This window comes from Castor canadensis, chromosome 2 (genome assembly GCF_047511655.1).
Source record: "Castor canadensis chromosome 2, mCasCan1.hap1v2, whole genome shotgun sequence".
NCBI lineage: Eukaryota > Metazoa > Chordata > Mammalia > Rodentia > Castoridae > Castor > Castor canadensis.
This window is the reverse complement of record NC_133387.1, coordinates 198,126,624-198,142,670: the sequence shown is the minus strand read 5'-3', so window position 1 is coordinate 198,142,670 and position 16,047 is coordinate 198,126,624. Positions and strand designations below refer to the sequence as shown.

The 16,047-nt window shown below is 40.6% G+C and overlaps 1 protein-coding gene across 8 annotated transcripts in view; it reads left to right on the top strand.

Annotated features, from left to right (window-relative positions):
- Nucleotides 1-16,047, top strand: part of Arhgap42 (Rho GTPase activating protein 42) — a 232,319-nt gene that overhangs the window by 176,816 nt on the left and 39,456 nt on the right. For all 8 annotated transcript variants that reach the window (XM_074066847.1, XM_074066848.1, XM_074066846.1 and 5 more), the window contains 4 exons: nt 4,119-4,219; nt 6,017-6,126; nt 8,777-8,855; nt 10,494-10,533. In XM_074066847.1, the coding sequence (XP_073922948.1) occupies nt 4,119-4,219; nt 6,017-6,126; nt 8,777-8,855; nt 10,494-10,533 (330 nt within the window). The remainder of the gene's footprint in view (nt 1-4,118; nt 4,220-6,016; nt 6,127-8,776; nt 8,856-10,493; nt 10,534-16,047) is intronic.

Genomic DNA, 16,047 nt, shown 5'->3' with positions numbered 1-16,047 from the left:
TTATTTTGAATGTGCTCTTCATACATATCATACTCAGTCACTGCTTGGGTGATAGTGTGTCTTGCTCCCCTGTCCCCAGGCTTTCACACTTGGGTCAAGCACCTATACGTACTTTAGTGACTAGGAGTGGGTGCCTGGCTGGACTTGGTGCAGCGCCTCTGCACTTATCTTACATTAGTATCTTTTGTTGCAAGCTTCCAACCAGGCTTCTCCTCTGGGCCTTCTGAACTGATAATTAAAACTGTTGTGGTACTAACCTTCCTCTGAGGGTTCTTTATCTCTCTCAATGACATCTTCCACTCTCTCAAGGTAATTTTTAGCTCCATTCTCCCTCTATAGCCTGGGGTCATATTTGTCTCTTCCTTCTCCTTGATGTCCTTTGACTCCACACTTCTCCTTCTTCCCTACCGTTTTACCCAAGCCCGCCCCCTGCAGTGGCCTCTTCACTGCTCCCCTCTACCTCCAGGTTTTCTTTCCACCTTTCCCACCTCTACCCCAGCTCTGCAGAGCTCCCAATCCATCCTTCAAAGATGCAGATGTGGCTGTCCCCAGATGGATGGCCTCTCTTTTTATTATCACCTCTCTTTTGATATTCCCTTCCTCCTCCAACACAGTTTCCATCTGTATGTCTCCCTGCATTATTTTTAGAGCTTCATTGCTGTATAACTGACCTATGATAAATGGCACTGATTTTGTGTGTACACAGAGTCACCGCTGCAACTATCAATCCAGCATAGTGAAATTAAGTCACCTTCAGTTCTTTCTTCTCCATTGTCCTCTCTGCCCCCGTTTTTCCCACCTTCTAACCCCACCCCCACCTCTTGCCTAGGAGTTTAAACAGAAAAACGAATATATTTTTATGCTTTGTGGGTCATTTTTATATGAAGGTAAATATTCAAAGCCTTTCCAACTTGGAATCTTTGAAAGCAATAAATAATGAGGAAATCTCACCACTAAATTCAGCAAGATATATTGTTTGTATACTTGCTACCACAAAATGGACAAGTTCTGTGGGGGACAAAACATGGGATAAAGAATTTGGCTTCAGGGTATTTTTGTGGTTGAAAGCATAAGACAAAGTCACACAATTAGCAGCCAGTGATCAATAGTAAATATCAGGGCTATAAGCAGAGTGAGGAGGAGTGATGGATGTGACGGCTAGAAGCAGATCATTGTAGATTAGACACTGAACTGACCTTCCTTCACCTGAATGTGAGGTTTTCACGTTATTCTCCTCTGGGCTTGCAGTAAATTACATTCTAACAAACTCGAGCTTCACCAGGAAGGGCATGAGTTCCAGAGACAGAAATAACTCTGTTGGAATTCCCTGTCTATTGCCTGTCACATGTGACTCCTGCAAGCAGTTTTCTGAACTCATTCTTTTCAGCTGCATTAAAGAGGAATATTTATGCTTATTTTTTAATGCTGTTGTGAAAATTGGAGATAGTGGGTATAGACTGTCTTTTTCAGTGGTGATATTTAAAATAATACTGTGTCCATTGTGCCCTTACTACTCTATGCAATGTGCACTTACCTCATCAAATTCTCAGAACAACTGCAAAATATCATTCTGCTAAAAAGAACATCTCTGTTGAAGAAAATGTTGCCATTCCAACTGGTCTGCTCAACTGTCTTTATATAGAACGCTCTTCGTGTCTGACCTGAAAGCTTCGTAAATAAATCAGAGGCACACAGGAGGTAGTCAGTGACTTCTCACCCTTCCCACTCCTCAAATACTCATCTAGAAACCTGAGATGTTCACTGGGAAAGATAACTAAACTTCTTTATTTTGCGACTTTGGAGCTGTAATAAATTTTTATTTTCCCAGACAGGTTTGGGGACATTAGAATTGCTTGTCTAAGAACATCTGCCCTGGCCTTCTGCCAGGCAGCTTTGCAGAAAGCCAGCAGTGTGTGTGTGGCAAACTTGGTGATTAACTGCAGAAGGTTTCAAACTTCAGGTAGAGGGAAGAAAAACACGTCAGATCTAAAATACCACTGGGGCATTTTAAAACTATGGCTGACACTGCTTCAAAAATCACTGCCCCAGTTGGGGTCACTGGAAATTCCTCTCCAGCTGTTTTCCACTAATGAGCTCTAAGCCTTTAAGTGTGTTACATCACATGTAACAGAGTTATCAACAAGTATTGTTAAGCATTGTGCTAGGAGGTGGTCCCAAAATGGAACTGAACTCAATTGCAGTAATCCTTTGTGATTACAGACTATCCAGCTACACCCTGTAGTTTTTAAATCTGGAGCAGCTTAACTACTAACTAAAGTTAAACTTGACACTAAGGGTCCTAATTATTAAAGAAAAAGAAATCAAAAAGTTCCTGAAACACTTTTCTCAAGCGGCAGTTTTTTTACTTAAATTTCTTGCTTTTAAATATGTGGCTCTGGAATGAAGCCACCAATAACATTGTGCGTAGCTGTCTAGAGAAATCCAGGGGTGGGGCCCCACTTGAAGCTTTACCGAAAGCAAGCTCTCAGTGCTCAGCCCCCACAGCCCACTGTGGCATTTGGCTTCCCTGAGCGAGCACTGAGGGTCTTCCACCTTGGCCAGGGAAAAGTTGAAGTGGCCGTGCATCCTGTTCCAGGCAAAGTGGGGACATCATCCACTTCCTTAAGGGGTATGGGGGACTGTGACCCAGTGTGCTGTAGGGAAAGGTAGCACAGTGTTTATGGGGCAAAGAAAGGAACCAGCACTAATATTCAAGTTTCTTGTAATATACATGGTGGAAACTACTTTCATTTCAAGGAGCAATTTGAATTTGTTTCTTTCAGGGTAGTGGTCAGAGGAAATAATTCCCAGGTCAGTGAGGCCTTAGAGGAAGATGAGTGATTCGTCCCTTTATTCATTCATCAAATGTTTATTGAGTGCACACTGTATGTCTGCCCATGGTCGAAGGATTGAGAATATGCTAATCACTGAGCATCACGTGTTTCTCCTCTCACAAAGCTGTACCGTCTCATAGCAGAGACAGAAGTACCTAAGATAAAGGAGTAAAATTTATTGTCTAAAGAATTATAACTGCTAAGAAGAAAGGAAAGCAAGAAAGAGCTAAGAAATAGCCAAGGGGAGGTTAATCTCCCTAGGCAAGTCTATATCACAAAGGTGATATTTAAGAGAAGACGGGAGGGAGGTGACAGTCAAGTCACACAGATATCCAAAGGAAAACAAGGCATACAAGTGTCCTGGGGTAGGAATGCACCTCTGAACTAGGACCAGGGAAGGAGGCAGCACAGCTGGAGCAATGTAGGAGACAGAGGCAGTAGAAAAAGAACAAGGGTCCAAATTATGCAGGGGTGGCGGAAATAGTCTCTTTGGGTTTTAACTGGAGTGAGATAGAAAGCCCTCGAGGGTTCCAAACAAAGGAGTGACATGACCTAGCTATTTTATTTTGTAGCTGGATATGCAACAGTTTTCAGAGTAGAGAACAAGGATAAGGAAACCATTTTTTTTTCAAGTAGAGCTATGACTTCTAATTCTTTCTCCCTTGATGGGGTACAAGTCCCTCAGGATCCTCTACGGATACCAAATTCCATGGATGTTGATGTCATTCACATAAAGTGGTATAACATTTGCATGGAACCTATGCAGTCCTGTCACCACACACTGACATCATCTGTGCATTGCTTGTAATAGCGAGTACAGTGTGAATGTGGTATGACGAGCGGTTATATTGCGTTGCTTAGGGAATCATGACAAGAAAAAGTTTGTGCATGTTCTATACTGGTGCAGTTTGCTTCCCAAATATTTTCAAAGTGCTGTCGTCCAGGCTGTGGATCCAGAGGCTGTAGGTATAGATGGCTAGCTGTAGGTGTGGAAGACTGTAGGTGTGGAAGGCTGGCTGTAGGTGTCAAAGGTTGACTGTGCCACTTCACAGATAAGGTGGCTGATGTTCGGATGTAAACTGACTCAGGAGTTTCCAGGGTCACAGTGGAGCTGCAGGTACAGCCCGGGTGTCTGATCCAAGGGTCTGTGCCCCACCACATCCTCATCCTGGCCTTTCTCACAGAAACTGCCCCAAGCTACCAGGGAATGTGGAGATAGTCAATTGTGTATCAGTGTGCAAAGTATTTATTAAATTAAAAAATGTTTCTGCTTTCTTTCCTTAGGCCCACTTGGTTTCACATGGATTAAACATTATTGTACATATGATAAGGGAAGTAAAACATTTACAATGAGTGTTTCAGAAGTGAAATCCAGTGGGAAAATGGTGAGTTACTTTTGGGTTTTGTTCTTTTAAAAAAAAAAATGTGGTTATTATGGAAGTAATGAAAATAAAACAAATACGTGCACACCTTTCTATAACATGTACACATCTTTAAAAATTGAAAGTCAGAAGGCTTCCTCTCATTTCAGAGACCTTAATGACTTAAGTGGCCATGGTTTTCCTTTATCTTGGCCATGAAATGTTTATTGACAGTTGAGTTCAATGTAGGGAGTCTTCAGTGGATTACCAAGGTATCACCTCCTGTCCCTGGCAGCAGAGTTAGTGGACTGTGCTATTGGTTGGCCAACAGCCCAAAAAGGGAGTGTCAGTGGCTGGACCAGGCTCAGGGGCTCTGGATCCTCCCCAGGTGACCTCTGGGAGACTATGTTGGCCCTTCCGTGCCCTTGCCTCTCTGCACTGAGTACTCTGCACCAAAATGCTGGCCAATCAGTTTCTCTGAAGAAACCACCTGATTCTCACTGGAGTCTTGCAGGGCTCTCATCAGTTAAGACACAGTATCCTTTATTTGAAGAAATGCTGGCAAGATCTTTATTACATGTAGTGTGTAACCTTTTGTGAGTTAAGATACGAACGTGACAAATAATTGAATTTATAAGTTACATCATTAGGCCATGATCTAAGAATCCTGGAGCTGGAATTTATCCTAAAGATACTTTAGTCCAACCTTATTTTAACAGATCAGGAAATAATTTTTCTGGAAAGTTAGTGACTCGCCAGCTAATTTATGGTGTAGATCATGGCAGGTGTAAATGCTGATTATGTTAGTGACATATTCCATACGTCAAGTAAAACTTACTGTGCTTGGGCACTCACCAGTCTAATAATTCAAGCTGAAAGACATAAAAGAAAGGAGACCACACTAGAGACAAAGAAACCTTAGATTACCACTGTCGAGAAAAGTTATTAAGTGCCATATCACAGCTGGTTTCTACTCTAGAGTAGTGATTACCAGAAATTCAACTTATGTGATAAACCAGAGAGTTAATAGTGTCAACAGATCAACCAAAGCTCTGTTAATAAGCCTATGAGATTTATTATCAAAGACAGAATTAACCAGACATGGGGCAAACTTTCCTCTTGAAATAGGTTGGCATTTCACACACAAATTGCTAGGCCTGCAATTTGGGCCTAGCTTTAATCTCATCCATAAAATTTCACTTTTATTAGCAGATGGTCATCAGCAGACCTGTCCCATGCCGTGTGTGCTAGCAAGAGCAGCATAGGAAGTGTGTACTGGAACGTCATCGTTTTGGTAGCTCTTTGTCCTGTTGAGGTGGCTATCGTAATACAATAAGGCTCTAATACAAAGATACACTCACTTGATACTCACCTCTCAGCAATCTAGGGAGTTTTTCTTTTTACTTTTTAAAGTTTGTGTTATTTGTTACTATAGGAAATTTAGAGTAAGAGCAGCAGTGCTATATCCTAACAAGCATTCTATGCATCCAGTTATGATATCACATAATATAATTTCATACCTTTTGAAATTTGAAGTCTTAAGTGTGTATACATTTGCATTATAGGTAAATATGAAGGAAGGGTGTTGGACAGATGTCACAGAGTTCTTTGAAGTAAAACATGGCTATGCAGTTGACTAAGATAGATTCATGTGTTGAAATTGCATAGTTAACCCAAGAAAGGATAAAAAAAGGACAGTGCAATTGTAATTATTATGCAGAACTTGAGTTAACGGGTTTTTTTTGGCAACTTCAGGTCGTGTGTTTAATGTGTCTTCTGTCATCTTGTTTCCTTAATAACATGCTACCTTTCTTGTTTCAGAATGGCCTTGTGAGTAGCTCACCGGAAATGTTTAAATTAAAGTCATGTATCCGACGAAAGACAGATTCCATTGACAAAAGGTTCTGCTTTGACATAGAAGTAGTCGAGAGGTTTGATTTCTCTTTTCACTTGATTTGTTTAAATGTGTTAAGCCATCACTGTTTCTTTCTATGTCTAGATATAAACATGAAATAGCATAAAAGTGTCTTTCAGTCTTTTAAGGAATAATACACATATTTATTTCATTCTTTTACATATGAATGCAACAAATATGTATTGCATGAATATTTTAAAATAGAAAACAGATCATGCAGAATTCTAGCAGAAAGTAACTTCAGAGAAAGCCCTGGAAAAATCAGTTCGAATGACTATATGAGAGAAAATACATGTCAGAGACTTGAGCCCCTCACGGTGAGAGAACTGGCAGCAACTCTTATGGCCACAGGACTCACCTTGTAGGCTTTTAAAGCCTGGTGGCCTTGCTTCCAAGGAGCAGGAAGACAGCAGAGGGAACACTCCCCAGCTGGGAGTTCAGTACCTCGAGGAGACCTACCGTGTACACAGCACTGCCTGAGCATTTTAGCCACAGGATGGATCTGAGTTTGAATCTAGGGGTATTTGAATCTTTACCACACCAGTGCCAGCAGGGGGTGCTTCTAGCTCTCTGCTCTGTGATCTGTGATCTTTTTTCTTCTGCACTACTGCTGTACTGTTGTAAATAGTCCATCTTCTTATTGTGTGTGTGCGCCTAGCACTGTTGTGTGCTCTACACCAAGTTACATATACTCACATACCTCAGCTTCTCACTAGCTAGTAGGGCAGGGCCCCTTCTATGGTTCTTTACAATTGTGATAACTATTTTAATCTTGTGTTCTGACAAGTTTCAGAATCTGCTTATTAAGTCCCCCACACACCTTTGTTAAAAAAAAAAAAAAACAACTTTGTAATTTTAATTGTTGTTACACTAAAGTTATTAAGTAATTGGTGCAGAGTCAGTCTCTTCTTAAAGATTTCACAAATCTGTCTTTAGAATTATTTTTCAATACCTTTTTTTTTCTAAGTCTTTCAATTTTATCTGCAGAAAAAAATTTTTTACAATGAACGGAGCAGCAGAAAAAATTACCTTAAAACAAACACATTTTCTTTTAAAGAAGTGTTCTGAGTCATCAATTAAAATAAAAATCTTAGAACTGCTGAGTGTGAACATTTTAAGAACTGATGGTTTTATTTTAAACAAAAATTAGTAACTATCTAAGGAAAAAAGCAAATCATAATTCCACTTACTTTCACAGCTCAGAAAATCTTCTGAGTCTCATCATAGGCTACTTTTGAATAGGTTTCTTTTCGTGAGTGGATTTTTTTCAGTGATTCTGTTATTTTACTTTATATGTTAATATCACATCCAGCAGACTTGCTTTGTAGTAGGGACTTATGAGCTTTCTGTGTAGACAAGTACCAGTGTGTTAGTATTTCCCTTTATTTTATTTCAGCATATTCTAGTTAAATGAACTTGGAGTGCGTTGTTAAACTCTGTGCTTTAGTTATTTCATCTACAAAATAAGAAAATAAGCACCCACCTCCAAATTTCATGAAGATTACATGAGATAATAAAGGAAACATGCTAACACAGTGACTGACACATGAAACACATAAACAGCTAGCAAATATTATGGACTGATACTACAGGTCTTGTTATTGGTGCAATGACCCCGCCTTAAACTCTGCAGTATCAAGCCAGCTGTGGTGGCACACACTCATAATCCCAACGCTGTGAAGGCTGAGGCAAAAGGATCATGAGTTTGAGACCAGCCTGGGCTACAAAGTGATCTTTACATACATTTTCCTTTTCCTGCCACTCTAATATCTATTTTCCTATTTGCAGAAGAGATGTAGGTCATTTGTGATCAGTTTAAGGCATGCCAGGTTTTTAATCATGCAGTGTGTATAATATTTTCTTCCCAGCATTCTTCTTCATGGGTGTCCTCTAATTTCCCATTTATTTTGGTTAATTACTGTGTGTAGATTTCATATCTTCTGATGCTGGTTCTCAGCTGCACTGAGTTCTTTCTCTCCTGAAATACATCCTTTAATAACTCTTTCAGAATGGCTGCAGTGGAGAAGGTTGTCTTTAAGTGAATTAATTAATATTGAGACCATGGTGTAGCGAAAGCTTGTTTTTCTTGGTGAATTCTTAATCATCAGTTAGGGTCTAGGTGCTCCTTTCCCACAGTGCTACACACTCGTCATACTGTTTTTAGTGCCTAGATCGCACTACAGCAGGGTCGTAAGCTGCACCATTCTCAGGTTGTGGAATATTCAGATGGTTTTGAACTTCAGGTCATCGTTTTTGTTCATTTCAGGGCAAGTATCTTAAAACTAGTCCCTTCAGCAGTCCTGTACCTAAAATACCTCATGACCTTCCTACCTGTGGCTATTAAAATTAAAACGTGTGTGTGTATATCCATAATGATTTTTCTTTTTTTGGTGGTACTGGGTATTGAGCTTGCTGGACAGGCACTCCACCACGTGAGCCACTCCACCACGTGAGCCAATCCGCCCACCTGACAGTGATGTTTTTGAGGCATCTGTATATCAAACCTTATATTTCTTTTGATTTTTTTCTTTTCTTATTTCTTTTTTCTCTTCCCTTCTTTTTCCTCACAGTTTACCTTTATATTTAAGGATTTAGAAATTGGTAAATGTGTGAAGGCATAAAGGAAATAAATTTAATTTAATGTATAAAATAATTATTTTTGATAGGCATGGAATTATCACATTGCAGGCTTTCTCTGAAGCTAACAGAAAGCTCTGGCTTGAAGCCATGGATGGAAAGGAACCGGTAAGAACATGATACAGTCTATTCTACACTTTAGGCTTTTTTGTTCTAAAGATTACAAAGTACATCTGAAATTTTTTTCGTGTAATGAAAAATATTAAAATATTAAGTCCAGAGGAGCAGTGGCTGTTCTGGGTTCCTAGTGTTATCTCAGTCTCTGGCATGTAACTCCAACCTTGTCATTAGTTTTTCAGGGGACTTCCAGAACTAATTTAAAACTCTAAAATTTCCTAAAAAAATTTTACAGTCATTAGTTTAACTGAATTCATTGTATCATTTTATTCAGTTAATAACTACTACATGTCCAGGGTTTGCAGGGCCTGCATTAGCCTTGTGATCAGAGTAAAGAACAAGGTTTGAGGAATGACTGGTCCTCTAGCCCAGGTTGTTTGTAAAAAGTATAATGAGTGGTGTGGCATTTTCCCCTCCATACATATCTTCATTTCAGGAGTTATTTTCACCTTGGTATCATAACTTTCTTGTGAATACTAGGAGATTTATGTAAAACAGAAGATAATCATCCATCCCTGTTTTTGTTTTTGCTTTGGTTTGTTTTTGGTGAGACTGGGGTTTGCACTCAGGGCTTTATACTTGTAAACCAGGTGTTCTACCTCGAGCCACACCTCCAATCCATTTTGCTCTTGTTATTTTGGAGATAAGGTCTTGCTAATTTTTGCCCAGTCTGGCCTCAAACCTTGATCTTCCCCATGGCAAACTCTCAAGTAGCTAAGGTTACAGGCATAAGCCACCAATTCGTGGCTACTGCTTATTTTCTTGTTGAATATTCTTACTGCATCCTTAGTGGGAGAGCACACAGAGTGAGCAGGAGGTGCCATTCTGTCACTTCAGGACCTTCCATAGATGCACAAGACCCATAAACAAGCCTGAGTGAGATTCCAGTGCAGGAGTAGTTTCATGCATAGCACAGTTTACAGACTTGGAGGCCTTCCCTCAAACAGGGTTCCCAGGTCACAATAAGACAGAGAAGATTATGATTGGGTCTTGAGAAAATTGTCATTTTGAGTTCATTTGTCATGTGAGGGAGTCATTTTAAGTCTCCTGAATTTAATAATAACAACTCTGAGCTCTGCCTCTATTCTTTATTGCCTTCTCTTTTAATTTTACTGTATTGTACAAAAATGTCAATGAAAGATTTTTTTACAGTTTTAAAATTTGTCGCTTGATCACAAGTGGTTGAGAAGCCCTGACCTAAAGCAGATTCAGGTGTTAGTTTATTAGCTCAGCCATGTCTAAATTAGGATTATGCACATTGAAAAGAAAGCAGTAAGAAGGTCAAGTGAGGAAGGCCAGGCAGGTTCGATCTGTTGCGGGACTCGGAGAGACTTCTGGAGCACAGCATGTCATCACATTGCAGGAGAGAGAAGGGCATGCGTGAGGCACGTGGAAAGTGCTAGCACCTGGCCCAGGGCAAGATGCGGGGATGGAAAGGAGTAGGGGGGTGAGGTGGCTCTCAGCGCAGAGGGGGGCAGTTGGCAAGATGGACAGATGGTGCCCTGGACACAGCAGTCGCAGGACCGTGAAGCCGGGCAACTCCCTGTTTCAGTGCACAAATACCACCTTGCCAATCTTCTGTGCCAGGTCATTGACTCAAGAAACTGATTGACATCCTTTGTTTTTCAGATTTACACCCTGCCTGCCATAATTAGCAAGAAAGAAGAAAGTAAGTCATGTTCTTCCTTCACAAACTTTTATTTGTTTGAACAGGTCCTAGCTCTTGACTCAGCTAAGAGATTTTCAAGTGTGGAGACCTCACGTATTTGAGTTTGGAAAATAGTTTCTGCTATTAAACAGAAATAATCCTTTCTACTTTCTGGCTTACCTCTTGGAAGGAGCCAAAAATAAAACCAAAGTTCCATTTCTTCACAGGTAGATAACACTCAAAGGAACATCCTGAGTCAGAGTTCACTCTTGTGGGTACAGTTCACTTCTGCTTACTCCATTCTCTCTCCCAAATGAAACCTGAAGGAACACTCTCACTCCTAATGCTTTGTGGAAAAGGACCAGCTAGCCCTTCACAGACCACAAGAGAAGAGGAGGTTTGGGCATCTTTGCTTCTCCCCAGGGTCAGAGGAGAGGTGGTCCCTTAGGTCTGAGAAGAGGCTTGCTCTGCGCTGTGTGTAGGGAGCGCAGGACTCCCCGGGCATGGCAGGGAGCAGGAGGACCTCTCCATTCAGCTGTGTCAAAACCCTGTGGGTTCAGGAAAGGGCTGGGGAGCTCCCTTTCTGATATGTGCCCAAGCAAGTCATTTTAATGGCTTATTTAAAATTTTATCAGTTGTTTTTTTAATCACAAATTATTTTGTGATATTGGGTATTTACTCTGGGGAAATAGATCCAGTGGGACAGCAAATTTGAAATCCTGAATTGAAGACATTTCTCATGGCAAAATGAGAAACTATGCCTCTGTTACACTTAGCAAAATTCACTTTTATCTCCTTGGCTTTTGTCTACTTATATATATGACCTCACATATCCCCAGTAGAGATGACAAGCAGTTGATACTCAGTTTGATTTTTTTTATGATAATTCAGGACTGCTCAATCTTATTCCCCCCCTACTTTTTCTTAGAAGTACAGGGCTGAAGACATACCACTCTTTGCTGGTTTTAGGAGATTGTATGTGTAGGAAAATGTGTTTTCACAGTGTTATTCCTGAGTCATTAGTATGGAAGCACTCTTTATAAACACAGTTTGTGTTTTTCACCATGTTCTGAGGACTCTTTAATCGTCTGCCACCTTTTACCCCTGACTCGGGTTTTTTAATATGTGCTTCTAAAACACGTTCAGTTTAAAATCCTATCCGCATGATTATGAAGCTCTCAGACTCTGTAAGTCTTGAGTAAGTCCTGCAAGCTCATCAAGTAGTAGTTTACATTTCATTCACCCCTCTACCACCTTTCTTGATTTTGACATCTCATGTCCCTTTTTATTCAGCTCAACTCTAGCTGAAAGTGTCATTTTTGTCAGTGTCAGCATGTAACTTCTCTCATAATTGGTATTTGTGATTCTCAGTGTTAACGCCTCTCATACTTGGTATTTGAAGCCAGTAATAGCCTTGATTCATAGGCCAGCTTGATTACCACCTCTGTCATTCAGCTGCATTCTTGTTTTTCCTAAATGTTTTTATTACCCTCTGGAAACTCAGTTTTTCATGGCATGTGGTTATGGTTTTGACATTGCTAAAGATAATGAGCTCTAAGATGGTGAAATGTAAAATTCGGGTAAAAGACTTTTCTTGAATGGTAGCTATGATGCTCATAATGCCCGCCCTTTCACTGAGAACCCTAAGAGCAAAAAAGAGAGTCAGAACTACCGAGTGCCCTTAAACAGAGCCAAGCCATGAAGATACAGAGAAGGTAGAACACAGGAGGAAGAGAACCCAGTACTGTGCTAGTGGAGTAATGGGATCCTTCACAAACCACCATGGGAAATCTCCCTGCTTTGTGGGACTCTTAATTCACCATTTTCCAAGTGCTATAAATGGAACGTATAATTCCACAGAGAAGGGAAGCTTGAATACTTTTATGAAAAAGTATCTTGTAAAAATAAACAAACCAAAAAGAAATGGGCAATTGCAGGATATTGAGTCTACAAATACTTTTCTGGTTGTAAGATATGCTATGGTATTATTTTCTTGAATTATATGACTTTGGGGACTAATTCATTTTGAAGGCAGTAATATCTGTAATCAATACTGAACAGGGGCCATCCAATTGAGATTAGAGTTAAATCAGTCCTCAAGCTGTGCCATTAGAATATTTTGTTGAAAAAAATAGCTCACTGATAATTCTTCATAATTCTGCCATTTGAACTCATCTTTCAAGGAAACAAATCATCTTTCTTGACATACCTTTCCTGTCCCCAAATCTCTGTCTTAGGACTGGTCTTTAACAATGGCAAAAAGTTAATTTTTCTCCTGGCTTTTTTTCTCTGGCATTCTCTGTTGGTACCATGAGCCCTGTTTCTGCTGAAGCGTGAGTTTTGTGTGATGGCGTTTTGGCTTGTCCTTCGACGCTGCCTCTGGACAGAGTGATAGTTGTGGAAGAAGAGGTCCTTAGATGTCATTGGTGCAGTCCATTCAGCTCTGTGGCATCACACACCTGCTGTATTACAGGTGTTGTGAATAAGATGAAGGAAGTCCTTTGACTTGATGCTTCCACTAATGAAAAACACGCTAGTTGTCTAACGGTGAAGCCCCCCTGACATTCAATCCTCAGAGAAAACTGAGGGGACTGGAGCCGAAGATAATTTTGAAGTTTCTGAACAACCTTAAGTTTAGCCACTGTTTCAGTGACTGTGTGTGTCTAGGGCATGTGTTCTTCCCAGCAACAAATAGAAAAATTAAGCATATTTTTCTTATTCTAGGCAGTCGCCATCTGTCACGGATGTTCTTGGGTTTTGTGCTGCTGTTTAGATGGTTTGGTTTAGAAGTTCTCAGGCATCCAAGGCATCACTGTCCTTCCCACATCCTCCCCTAGACCTCTGATCAGGTACAGTTTTGTTTCTATCACAGAGGGTCCTAGCTCAAGTGCCCCTTAAAAGCAGAGCAGGATGAAGGCATTTAATGTGGGCCAGTGCTGTGGAGTGTTAACTCTATCCTTCAGGAAGAAGAAGAAGGGTCCAGTGGGTGTTGTAAACACCAACAAATGCACTCACAGAAATGAATGCCACAGTTAGTCTGATAATTAGACGTCTGTGTCTTCTAATCTGAAATGCCAGATTAGAACAGGCAATGAGAAATTAAAGATGAGCATCACTTTGTTTCGTCAACCCTGAGAATGTGGTGTAAGGCAGTGTAGATTACATCTGTAAGGGCAAGGTAGGTTTTTGAATCAGTAGGAAATTGAGAGTACGAGGACTTTTGTTTTGTTGACTCTGCAGAATGCCATTCTTTTTCTTTTCGCCACTGCTATTTGAATTCTGTTGAGATTAATAGCTTTTGTGCTGCTAAACTGCCTTATGGAAACTTTATTTGGGTTTCAATAAAAGCTGTAGCCCTAAACAGTTTCTGGAGGGAAAAATGTTTAAACTTAACTTTTGATTGAATGAATTATGTTTATTAAGTTAGTCTGTCTTCTGCTTCTACCCCTGGAGACCAAATAACATTAATACTACATAATTTCAATTCCTGGGAATTTGGTAACAGTTGGATTCTGAATGTCCCTCCAGCCTTCTCTAAAACAGGGAGACATGGGGCTGGAGGACAGGCCAAGCCTGGGGAGAGCTCACAAAAGCAGCTTTGTTAGCAGGATGTGATCTGGCCCTCAGAGAAGGCACTTGAGCAAGCCATCCGTCATTCAGACTGCTTTTGGAGTTCAGAGCAGCCATGGATCACTGATTCAATGATCCACACTTATTTTTTATAGGATGGGCACCACTTCTCCTTACTGTTGCACAGGAGCACTGAATCTTCACTGAAGGGGAATTAGGATAAACTTCGCTCTTCTGAAGGGTGCGTTTTGATTTATTAGTAACATTTCCTCATCTGTCCACTAAGGAAGAGCAGTTTTTCTCTTTTTAGGGGATAGAAAACCTACTTCGGTTGACTTTTCATTAGCGCTGACAAACTGAATACAGTACCTTCACATGGGTCTTGCCTCTGATTTTCCTAAGAAATCGCAGGACTTGTGACGTGAAGTCACTGAGAAGCAAACTGGTTTTGTTTTGTTTTGAGACAGTCTTGCTGTGTATGTAGTCCGGGCTGGCCTTGAGCTTGAAATCGTCCTGCCTCTGCCTTCCCCAGAGTGAGGGTAACTGCCGTGCTCAGCAGGAGACAGCCCCTTTAAGCCATGTTGTCTTCCTCTCGCACCTCAACAGAGGCACTGCTGAGGAGAGCCTTGCCAAGCTGCCAGGAATGGTCGCGGCTACTCTTCTCTGGGCTGCTTTTATTGTGTGAATTGATAAAATTAGACAAAAAAGGGCTGTTTTCCAGTTAAGGAAGGAAAAGCTAATGTGTAAGATTGCCTTTGTTTTCTGAATCCTTGTCACCACAGCAAATTGTTTAAGTTGTGCATAGTTGGATTAGAACTGCACAGGTTAGGCAGATCCTCAGATCTCTGAAGCCGCAGCAGTGAAGGTTCTGATCTTGTTTGTAGCACTTGTCCATGTAGGTCAGCAGTGGCTCTCTCGTTGTGTTCACTCTGAAACTCATGGATAGAGTAGCCTTCTTTGTCACTGCTGATCTAGTTTGGTGACAAATGAAAACAGAGCCAGGCACATACTGACTCTTGGTGTCTGCTGGGTAGTGACACATGTTACTTTCATTCTTACTTCATTAAGCAGTATATAGGACATCACCAAGCTTGTCTTCAGGGTGCTGAGACCTATAATCTTCCTGCTGGAAAGGGCAGCAAATTTGGGGGGTCAGCAATCTCAGTCTGCAGTCTTTTGCGTCCCTGGTGCTGGGATTATAGGTGTGCAGTTACATTTCTGTCACTTCCCTCATGTTATAAAATAAAGGCACTCATTCATAAAAGTTACTCGACATGCTCCCATTCATACAGCAGTACTGCTAGAGCAAGGACCAACCCCAGTTCCCCTGGCTCTGAACAAACTGGGCCTTGTCTCAGCACCATAGAACTGCTCTTTGAGACACAGCAAAAGGATGGTCAAAGGCAACAAATGAAAATGCCCGATTGTTCTTGCCACATTTCTGAACTGACTGATAACAATGCATGTACTCATGTAAAGAAAGCCAAGTTCGAGATGCATGGGGTGAAGACTGCAGCATCTGTGAATGGCCTTGCAGTTGTACCGACTGACTTTAGTAAGGTTTTATGCTACATAAGGAGCCCACCTGCAGTACCAGTTTCTCAGAGCAGACTGGTATCACAGCCAAAGACCTCAGCATACCTTAGAGATGCCTGGTTATTGCTTATTTTTCTCAAAATGAACATCTAAGAAAAAATTATATTTTTATATATCACAACTATCTTCTTTCATTTTGTCAAAGGCATGTTTCATTGAAATTTTTAAAATAACCTTTTCCTGTTAATAAATCTTTTCTTTATTGAAAAGTTGAAAAATGTGATCTCAACTACTATTTTAAGTGTCAGTGACTTACAGTTTTAATTGATACAAAATGCTAGTCTATCATTTTTACCGAGGATTACATTTGGTCTTAGGTTTTGTTGTGGTTACCAAATGACAATGGATAAGAGATTCCTCGCCTCACCA